This window comes from Vipera ursinii (genome assembly GCF_947247035.1).
Source record: "Vipera ursinii genome assembly, chromosome: 5".
In the NCBI taxonomy this organism is placed as follows: Eukaryota; Metazoa; Chordata; class Lepidosauria; order Squamata; family Viperidae; genus Vipera; species Vipera ursinii.
The window spans coordinates 92,392,122-92,403,637 of record NC_139518.1 but is presented as its reverse complement, the minus strand read 5'-3'; the positions used below and the strand labels follow the sequence as shown (position 1 = coordinate 92,403,637).

At 47.1% G+C, this 11,516-nt stretch overlaps 1 protein-coding gene across 1 annotated transcript in view; it reads right to left on the bottom strand.

Annotated features, from left to right (window-relative positions):
- The window catches only part of ANK3 (ankyrin 3), a 191,129-nt gene that overhangs the window by 79,774 nt on the left and 99,839 nt on the right, over positions 1-11,516 (bottom strand). Inside the window, exons 17-18 of the mRNA XM_083364150.1 lie at positions 4,844-5,041; positions 3,248-3,346 (exon numbers count right to left, since the gene is read on the bottom strand). Of these exons, the coding sequence (XP_083220276.1) occupies positions 3,248-3,346; positions 4,844-5,041 (297 nt within the window). The remainder of the gene's footprint in view (positions 1-3,247; positions 3,347-4,843; positions 5,042-11,516) is intronic.

Sequence of the window (11,516 nt, the reverse complement as noted above, 5' to 3'; positions counted from 1 at the left end):
GGCCAACAAGCATTCACTTTTATGTACTAAACCCTGTTGCATCATCATCCCAGCTCTTGGAACATGGTTTGAGAATCAGCCCAGAATTTGAGGTATTGCAACACCACCCAGAAGATTTAAGCAAAATGTGGCCCACAGTCCTTTAGGAAGCTTGGATCCTGCTCTATCTTTTCTTGTTTAACAACAAATAGCCTTTTAGATTGCACAGAAAATGTGGGGAACATCTGTTCTGTACCAGCCTGCTACTGGCCCTGCAGAAAAGGCAGGGACAACCCCTTTACAAATGGCAAGAGGCTGGAATTAAGCCTGCCAAATTTATTAACATAAAACAGAGCAAGACAAGACACCAACCATGAAACAGGAGCTATGAAACAGGAACTATCCAAGCGGTTGCCTTCAGCAAACCAGCCCTCCCACACATTCCCCTTAAATACAGTTCAGGGCGTGGCCTCTCTCTGCCTCCTTCTGAGGTGCCCCATTGCCTTCCTCTGTTTACTCCTGATTGACTGCCTCCTGTGTCAGGCGTCCTTGAACAGGGCCAGCTGTGGGTCATCTTCATCCACGCTGTCAGGCTCACACAGCTGGGTCTCCGTCGTGACCAGGTGGGAGGGGCCTGGCTGAGGGCTCTGCGGAGCCTCAAAGCCATCATCAGCAAGCTCTTCAACACCCCCCTCCTCCTCTGAGTCGTCCGACCCAACTGCCGAACCCACAGGCTGACCCTGAATCACAACAACATCAGAAGCGCATAAAACAGAGTTAACTGCCCTGTCCTGATATTATTTCAGCTTAATTCAGTCAAAACGTGACTATTTTAGGCCATTAACTTAGGCTCTCTACTCTTTCCATTATGGGACTGATTGATGGAACATATAAGCCCTAATAGAAACAACAAAATGAATTAATCTTCCATTTATTATAATTTCCTTTCTTTCATCTAAACAAGGAAACATAATAAATGAAATTACACTTGACTTGGTTATTGAATTCGCCAGCTGGTGGGTTCAAAAAGCAATGAATTGTAAGCTAACCAAACAGGTTGAACTTATCTCACAAGAACTTAATCTAACTCTAATGCTAGACAAATTTAACATGGCCTGCAAATAAAACCAATAGTAAAGATATGATGTGCAAACACAGCTCTTGAGCACAGTTCTGTTTAACTGTACATAATTTAATTTCTGGATTGTTCAGGGGAGGACAAAACATATGTGATGCCACTAGCAATACAATTACAGTAACAGCTACATGAATGGCTTCTTACAGGTGAATTCCAGGTATGGAGACCCAATTTTGAGTACACCTTTTCATTCTGATCTGGCCTGAATCAAAGTCCTGTTTCTTGTAGTGGACTGTCAGGCCCCCTCAGCAAACCTTGATAGTTATTCTCTGTGCCAGGTAAATAATTCAAAAGAATGCAATGAAAATAGCCCTAAATATTGCAGCAATGTCCCCATTTTTGAGACAGCATTTCAGACCCAGTTTGAGATATGCTACCTCCTGTCCTTCCTTTAGGACTATTTTTGCTTTACGGTGAGTGCTAAGCAAGCTAACATGGTCCCCCCATCTAGGCTTCTAATTAAATTGCCAGTGCAATTTAATGGGGGTCAGGAAACGCTTTTAAAAAAATGATTCACTGGAGACAATGAATGTGCTGGAAAGAGGCAGTAGTAGAACAAGAGACTGCAAGTACCACCACCTCCTCCTCCTCCTCCTCTGACTTGAAACAGATCCAGTTCCCAACTGATTTCCTACTTTATTTGTGCCTCAATGTGATGTGTTTAAGTGTGAGATTTCTCCTCCGTCTGCCTGTTTTTCCCTCCGTGGATTTTGCTATTTTGCTACCGCAGGAGGCTACCGTACCAGCACCACCTTTTATGGCAGGGTAATCAGCTTCCTGACCTTTGATAAGAGGACAAGGGCAGGTAATTATTACTGCAGCAGACTTTTTTCCACTTCCAAAATAAAGAGCCTGAGAACCCTTTCATCAGAATATCCACCTGGGATGTCTGTTATTATGCCCACAACAGATCCTTGGTCCTTCTCTGAGCAGGAGGGCAGTGAGACCACACAGCTTGCCTTCATCCAGCTATGGCCGTGGCGGCGAACCTATGGACGGGTGCCAAAGGCGGCATTCAAAGCCCTCTCGGTGGGCACATGCGCCGTCACCCCAGTCCTAGGCCTTCTGCTGGGTTTTATAAAACCTTTTCGCTTTAGGCCTCCGCCGCCGTGTGCAAAAAAAAAAAGGTTCAATCAATAATTTCAACTTCTCATGGGAAAAACAAAGTTCTCGCAAAGTTGGAATCGATTGATTGAACTTTTTAGTCCCACCCTGTCTGCCATTACCACTGCAGCCACGCCCACCCAATGGGCCACGCCCACCCAAAGGGCCACGCCCACCCGGCTCCCGATGATACACAAGTGGGTTTTGGGTTGCAGTTTTGGCACTCGGTCTCAAAAAGGTTCGCCATCACTGAGCTATGCAGTTGGGCCTCCTGTCCAAAATGAGTCTCGTTTTGGTTTTGTTGTTGTTGTTGTTGCGACTGTTATTGTTTTTTAAGGATTGAGAGAAATGAAGGAAAGCATCTTATTTCACCTGATCAAAAGGGAAAAAAAAATTATCTACTCTTACAAAGATCCACTCCTCCCAATTTGGGAAGTCCCTCAGCCTGCCTTTGTTGCATCCACATTTTTTGGCCAGGAGTCAACAAGCGTCTTGGAAGAAAAAAAACAGGCAAAAATCTGTTGCTGCCTTTCAACTCCTTCAACCTTCCAAAGATTTAGGGCTGCACCTCCTATGTGCCTCAGCCAGCCCAGGGAACGACTATTATGATTATGGAAGTTGTAGTCTGAACCTCCTGTGGCTGATTTTTTTTTGTCCAAGGCACGAACAATATCATATGCCTCACAGCTAAACAGGTCAATCAATTCCAAAGCAGAAGTGAGTCTGGGGTTGAGGGAGGCAGAGTATATGGGGCCTTGGGACAGGCGTTATGGTGGAAATGAGAAGGACCATCCAGCTGCAGACCGATGAGATCAGACACACAACAGAAAGGCCCAGGAAGGAGTCCAGGCACCGGCGGAGATCTGATCAGCTGCATCCAGGATCCCATCCATCTGTGCCTTTGGCACAAGAAATAATTCCCAAGTCAGAAAGGGCTGGGGGGTTGGGGTGGGGGGAGCTGGTTTTTACCCACGTCAATTGGCCTCTTCTGGGATTGTTTCAATAGGATCTTTCCACAAATCCTACCTTAGTGGGTGCATCCACCACAGCTCCTTGGTTGACCAGCACCTCTGCAACGTTGATTCTGTCTTCCTGGGCTGCCAAGTGCAGTGGAGTCAGGCCACTCTGCAAATCACAGGCAGCAAATTAGTTTTGGGCAGGAGGATGTGCTCGGAAGCATCAGGGCCTGAGTTTAATGCCCAGCAAGGCCGGGCCTCTCCTCCTGAGCTTAACAAGAGGTCAGCAGAAAATGCACGTGTGGTGCTCAGCACCCATTTCAACCACGTTATGTCCAATTACACGACTAAAGACTGAAAAAGGAATAGGTGATGCAGGAGCAAGTCAGTTGCCATGCTTCATAAATAGAGTACTATTGTTTGTGTTGGGGTAAAATAAAGTGTATGATACTATCTCGCTGGTGCAGCACAACTACTCCAGGAGCTCTTTCCCCAAGGTTTATTCATCCTGAACATTAATTTGGCATGTAGAAAACTAATCAAAAAGATGCAGTGAGGTTCCTTGCAATGCTGCATTTTCCTACAATGGAAAAAGACTATTTGTAAGATCTCAAAGGTGCTCAAAGCAGCAACTGCGCCTTTTTAAGAACGATACCACAGGCCCATTGAACGCCTGGCCTGAGCAACATTTTATCCACCACAATCAGTTTTGTTCCATCGCACATGGTCTTCTACAAGCCTCAGAGCAGAAGAAATGTTCCTGCTGTCAGATCAGGTGGCCCACATGATTTGGCTATGGTGGCTTCTTTTGGCTGTGTTTTTGGGGGCCAACTGTTTGATGTCCAAGGCAACAGGCCGCAAAAGGAATTTTCTCACTTCATCTTATGCATGTTTTGTATTAATTCAGTGAAGATTAACTGGTCAATTTGCATTTAGTCAACTCCATGTGATGATGGTCTGTGGTTCTATACTGAACTTGCAACAGATGTAATAGAACTACTGGAGTTAACTACAATATCCCTGTAATTCAGTCCTATGATTCAGAAGCAGGACCATTGGACACAGGTCATAAAAATAAAGAGAGGTGTAAGAGAAGTAAGCATTAGTGTCTCTTTCTTGTCTGTCTGTCTGTCTGTCTGTCTGTCTGTCTGTCTGTCTATCTATCTATCTATCTATCTATCTATCTATCTATCTATCTATCTCTTATCAGGAGAGAGAGAAAGAACTAAGAGAATCTGATAGCAGCTTATTAAACCTTTTTATATCCCTTGCAAAGTTCAACATTCAGGATTCACATGATTCTCCTATGCCAGGCAGGGTTATATTTGTCCTGGATCACAGGTTGTCATGATCCTCTCCTGCCAGCATTCACGCCATTAAATCTGGCTTGCAAGCTATTCCACATCCTTGTATAGGGCAGAGATTGGATGTCATGCAAAACTCATGGTCACGGAACAAGATTCCCTGTGGACTATGGAGTTATTATGAACAACGGCAGCAGCACAATACAGCCCAGGCCAGGGGTAGGCAACCTCGGCTCTTTTATGACTCATGGACTGACTGAGGAATTCTGGAAGTTGAAGTCCATGAGTCATAAAAGAGCCAAGGTTGCCTACCCCTGGCCCAGGCCATTGGAGAGTACGGAATCTCTCCACAGCCCACATACCTTGTTGCTGAGATTCACATTGGCGTTTCTGCTGAGAAGCAAGGAGACTATGTCCATGTGACCCTCTTGGGAAGCCAGATGCACAGGAGCAATGCCTTGTCTGGTCACAGCATTCGCATCAGCACCGTATTCCAGTAAGGTGGTTGCTATGTCCATCTGGTTCTTCTTGGCAGCGATGTGCAGCGGAGTGTAACCATTCTGTCAAGGCAAACGTCTTTGGTTATGGGCTCTTTCAGTGCTTTTTTTGTAAAAGAAAAAGGTGCCAGAACTCACACATGTCATACAACCTGCCTTGCCTACCCTACAAGGTTCCATCCAAAAAAGGTGCCGGAACTCCGTTCTGAGCGTTCTATGACAAGAAAAGCCCTGGGCTCTTTCATTAAAACAGAGAGGAGCTATTACTGGCATTTGCCGGTAAGGATTTCTAAACTTTTAACTACATACTTTCTCTTGTACGGGAAAAAAAAAGGTTTCTTTTTCTTTTTCCTTTTTCAAGGAAATTATCCAATCTCCCTCCCTCTCCACCCCCATAAGTAATATTTATTTTCTGGTCTTTTCTTGGTGATTTCCAAAACAATCACGTTGCCCGAAAATTCCTTATACTTTCAGCTAAAAAACATCACTAAGAAAAGAAGGATCAGTTTGAATTAAGAAATATCCTTCCGGTGCCCAACCTCATTCTTCCTTTCCTCCTCTTGTAAAAAACATAATCTGAGGACTGGAAGCCATTCCATTAATGTAGGAATCTAGCAAGGGTGTCTGTAGGACCTCTGAGGGCAACCTGGCTGGGGACTGGGAGATGAAGAGAACCATCTGAGATGTTAGAACATGTTGAAGGAGAACCCTGCAGAGGGTGATGGTGACGTCACAGGGCAATTTCCAGGGACACAATGGAGGCATTCTCTTCCCCCTCTTCCACCAAGGGAAGTTTTAATTTAATTTAATTTAATAACATTTATATACCGCCCTTCTCCCTGAGGACTCAGGGCGGTTCACAGGGCAGAATAAAAAACCAATACAAACATTAAAAACAGATTAAACAATTGCCCTAGTTAAAAACAATATAAATACAACGCTAAAAACCCCCAGAAAAATTAAAAAACAAAAGATAAAACAACCCCAACACTCCCCCTCAGGCTAGGCCGGCTTGTACAAACAAAAATGTCTTGAGATCGCGGCGAAAGGAGCGAAGATCGGGCGCCATCCGGAGCTCAACCGGTAGCTGATTCCACAGCTCCGGAGCGCCCACAGAGAAGGATCTCCCCCTGGGGGCCACCAATCGACATTCTCTGATCGGTGGCACCCTGAGGAGGCCCTCTCTGTGGGAACGCACAGGGCGCAGGGAGCTTGATGCCGGCAGCAGATGTTCCCTGAGGTACTCCGGCCCCATGCCATGGAGTGCTTTGAATACCGTTACCAGTACCTTGAATCTCACCCGGAAGACAACTGGCAACCAATGCAGCTCACGGAGCAGAGGTGTAACGTGGGAGTATCGGGAGACTCCCAACACCACTCTCGCGGCTGCATTCTGTACCAGTTGGAGCTTCCGAGTGGTCCTCAAGGGCAGCCCCATGTAGAGAGCGTTGCAGTAGTCCAGACGAGAGGACACGAGCGCATGAGTGACCGTGCACAGATCATCCCGGCTAAGATAGGGCCGCAACTGACGCACCAGGCGAACCTGTGCAAAGGCCCCCCTAGTCACGGCTCCTATATGATCTTCCAAGGTGAGCCGTGAATCTAGGAGGACCCCCAAGTTGCGAGCCCTATCTACGGGGGGTAATAATTCACCCCCCATAGTTAGAGGTGGAATGTCCGAATAAACCCGGGATGAAGATATGCAAAGCCACTCAGTCTTGTCGGGGTTGAGCTGGAGTCTGTTCCTCCCCATCCAGACCCGAACCGCCTCCAGGCAACGGGACATCACGTCGAGGGCATCACTGGGGTGGTTTGGGGTCGAAAAGAAAAGTTGGGTATCATCAGCGTACTGATGATACCCAACTCCAAAGCCACGAATGATCTCACCCAGCGGCTTCATGTAGATGTTGAACAGGAGAGGCGAGAGGACCGACCCCTGAGGAACTCCACAAATGAGAGACCTCGCGGTCGACCTCTGCCCCCCTGCCAACACCGACTGCGAACGTCCCAAGAGATAGGAGGAGAACCACCGTAAAACTGTGCCTCCCACTCCCAATCCCCTGAGACGCCGCAGCAAGATACCATGGTCGATGGTATCGAAAGCCGCCGAGAGGTCTAATAGGACTAGGACAGAGGAATGCCCCCTGTCCCGAGCCCTCCAGAGATCATTCACCAGCGCGACCAATGCTGTCTCCGTGCTGTGCCCGGGCCTGAAACCCGATTGGTACGGGTCTAGATAATCCGCTTCATCCAGGACCAGAGGGAGCCGATGCGCCACCACACTCTCAACAACCTTCGCAAGAAAGCGAAGGTTGGAGACAGGACGAAAGTTATTCAATACAGCCGGGTCCAGGGCAGGCTTCTTGAGGAGAGGCCTCACCACCGCCTCCTTCAAGACGGCGGGGAAGATACCCTCACTCAAAGAAGCCGATATAACTGCCTGGAACCAGCTGCGTGTCCTCTCCCGGGCTGCATAAACCAGCCAGGAAGGGCACGGGTCCAATAAACATGTGGTGTTGCTCAGCCTCCCCATGATCCTGTCCACTTCCTCCGGAGTCACAGAATCAAACTCCTCCCAGATGATATCGACAAGACCACCCGTGTCCTGATCGTCAGACTCTGCCCAGTCAGAGTCCAGACCGGTCCGAATCCGAGCGATTTTGTCCGACAGATGTTGGTTAAACTCCTCGGCACGGCCCTGCAAGGGATCCTCCCTCACCTCCTGATTTAGGAGGGAGCGAGTCACCCTAAACAGGGCGGCCGGGCGATTATCTGCGGACGCGATAAGGGTGGCGAAGTGGTTAGACCTCGCCTCCCTTATCGCAGCGAGATAAGACCTAATGTAGGCTCTTAGTCGCAATCGGTCGGATTCGGATCGGCTGGACCTCCAACCGCTCTCTAGGCCCCGTCTCCGACGCTTCATCTCCCGAAGCTCCGCAGAGAACCATGGAGCTCGACGGGATCTGCACCGGGTCAGGGGCCGCAGGGGTACAACTCGGTCAAGAGCCTCAGTGGCCGTCCTTTCCCAGGCTTCCACTAAGGCATCTGCCGAGCTGTGAGCAAGGGAGGCAGGTGGGGACCCCAGAGCTGTCTGGAACCTCTGGGGATCCATTAAGCGTCTGGGGCGGTACCATTTAATTGGTTCCAAACACCCACGGCGGGGGGTGGCAAAACGGAAGACCAGCCGCAGGAGATGATGATCGGTCCATGACAGGGGCATAATAATTGGAGAGCCCCCACCAAGATCATCTAACCACCGTCCAGATAAGAAAACTAGGTCAAGGGTGTGGCCTCCCTCATGAGTCGGTCCCGAAATTACCTGCGTCAGGTCCATGGCCGTCATGGAAGCCATGAACTCCCGGGCCAACTCAGATGATCCTCCCAGCGATGGTAGGTTGAAATCCCCCAAAACTATAAGTTTCGGGAACTCAACCACCAGCGCAGAGAGGACATCGAGCAGCTCAGGCAGGGCTGCTGCTGCATGACTAGGCGAAAGGTACACCAGCAGCAAGCCCAACTGCGCACCAGGGCCGCATCTCAAAAGTTGTGACACTAAGGCAGATGTTCCCTAGATTCTAACCCTGGAGATCACAGTCTGTCCAAAGACAGACAGAGGTGGCCATTCCCTCACCGCTGCAGCGCTAAGAGTTTGGGGAAAGCTTAACTGCTCTCTGGAAAGGAGGATTTGCAAAGGGGAGAAATGACTAGGGAGGTGGTCTGGAAAGGGTAAAAAAGAAAAATATGGGGGGGAGGGCATAAAACTTTTAAAAAGTGCAAAAGAGAACAGTTTTAATAAGTGCAACATTAGGAAAGCAGAAATATGCCCTCCCCCCCACGTTACCCCCACTCTGGGTCTCCTCATCTCAAGAGAGGATCGAACAAATATCAAGCAAAAGTCCACAATTTCATTTTTAAATTGTTTGGGTAGCTGCATTAAAAATAAAAACATAGTCAGTCAGTAAGTCCTATCCTGTCTCTTAGCTCTGGAGATGCGTAAGCTCGCTAGAAAAGAGAATAACAACAGCTCAACTACAAGCATCTCTGTGCAGAGGCTCTGGATGACTTTCCGATTCTAGGACCTGGTTGTGGAAGAAAGACAGATCAAGAAGCTGGGATGCTGGCACTGCACAGTCTAGGCATGAATAACTGAGAAAATTCTCCAGGGAAGTTACCAATGGCATTTTAAAGCCAGCAGATATTCTTGCATCCTATTTGCAGAACCTGATTTTGGCATAAAGCTGCGGCTGTTAGTGATACAGACTGGCGCATATTAGAGTTGAGCTGCACTTCTGCGATATTGTTTTCGTAGAGCAGTGAAAAAGAAAACGCTTGACTAAAATGATAGGCCTCCCACCCTCCAGCCGATGAAGACAACTGGAGCAGGAGAAACCCTTCCATTCCAGAGCAAATATTGAAGGAAACCCTCAGCCAACATGGTCCTCTCTTAGCTGACTCGTGAGCAGCTCTTGGAAGGCTTTTTCCATGACTTGAAGCTGATCTCAGCTCAGTTTTGTGACTTTCGGGAAGCCTTTGGCAAAAATGGCCCACAGGCAGCTTCTCAGCCACTGGATCAAAGGTGAAGGAATCAAGGGAGCCAACCCATAATTTCTGGTTTTCTCTCCAGTCTGTCATTTTGTGATTTGGGCTGTAGTGCAATGTTGGCTGGGGGGGGGGGGAGAAGAGAAGCAAGCGCCTGCTCTATGAAACTAAGGCAACATCCTGACTCCGTGAAAATGTGTTATTTCTTGTTATTGCACCCCAGTGATAAAGCTTTGGAAGGACCAGACCTCTAAGTGTTTCACCAATCAGATGGAAGCAATCCTAAGGAAGCCCCTTTGTGCAAGTTTTTATTCTCTGAACAAACTCTTAAAACAGGCTTTTTCAATGAGAAAGCCCATTGGTCCAAAATGAGGAGTGTGTACCATGCTCAACAGGATGACTCTAACACCCCTAACCCTGATGGACCAAGTAATGGCTGCTTTTGTCTTACAGCTTTATGACAATATTTATAAAATAACTTATATTTCTCATGGCAGTTTGGAATCGGAGAGAGAAGCCTGTGGCTTGTAGATTACTTGACAAAGGTATCTACAAATTTGCTTTGGGCGTAAACCCCTGAGCAGTGTGCTATAGGTCATCCCTTGGTTTGCAGGCCTCAAGATTGATTTTTAGGTTTCTCCCATCCCATCTTATCACAGCTCACCTTAACTCACAACTGGTATTTAACATTTTCCCACTATGGTCATTTGGATTTGAGTCAGCAAGCTGGAGCCTATGAGTATTTGAGTCCAGCACATCTTGGAAATGACCAAGTCCCCCAAAACATCACTCCATTGGGCAATCAGGGGTCTTCTGCCCCCCCACCTTCCCTTTTAAGGGGGCCAAAGCAGAGCAGTCCCCAGAGGAGGAGAGAAGAAGAATTCATCCATCATCTCTCAAACTCCCTCCATAAATTCAGTTCTATTAAGGTCTTTCTGAAATGTTTCTTTTCCTGTCTGAAGGCCTAAGTGAGCCTACCACAGGAATTTTAGCAGGGATTTAAAGAATGAAACGTTTTGTATTAATGGACTCATTTATTCCAAGAGTCTTGTTGGATTGGATTAAGATCAAAATTCTACATCTGCCTCTCTAGGTGCGAAGCTTAGTGACCCTCTCTGAGAAAGCGCGTACAGGATTGCACTGAAAAACAGAGCATCAGAGGTTGGGTTTGAATCCACGTTCTGGAATTCTGATTGTTATCTCATGGGCAGAAATCCATTTCCACATTTGCCAAGTTTCCACTGAATGCAAACATGTTGCCAGTATTTTCCCCTTCAACCTTTCCAATCTCTAATCAATCTACACACAGTCAAGTTGCCACACAGATACTGATGAAAGTGACAAACAACCATGCAAGGCTCTTACCTGACTTTTTCTGCTTAACTCTCTCCTTTCCTTTGACATCAAGAAACAATAGGAAAAAAGTAGCCCATTCAAGTTATGCACTTGCCCTCGTGCAGGAAGAAAGAAAAGCAGGGTAGCCCTGAAGCTCAAGAATCAGTGCTACCATTCATACAACACACTTAATCAAATGAGATTATAGCCAAAGGGCTCCTTACCCATATCTTAACTTGGTCTGATTTCAACTTTTCTGGGTTAGTAGTGCATTATACAAATCCAGTTTGCCAATAGAACCCGGAAAATCAATAAATAAGCTAACACATTAAGCATGTTGTGTGAATGTTGCCAAAGTATTTTAGAAACGGGTATCTCCCTGATGCTGTGTGAAAGAAACCTGAAGGAACTCTGGCTCTTCCTATTCCACACCTTCATGGAGACTCTCTCTAAAGACACAGGAAATCTGGATATACTACTATAGTCAGTGCTTTTTTTGTAAAAGAAAAAGGTGCCAGAACTCACACATGTCATACAACCTGCCTTGCCTACCCTACAAGGTTCCATCCAAAAAAAGGTGCAGAAACTCCGTTCTGAGCGTTCTATGAGGAAAAAAGCCCTGACTATAGTAGATAATCCTAGATTATCTAGGTTGACTTCTGAT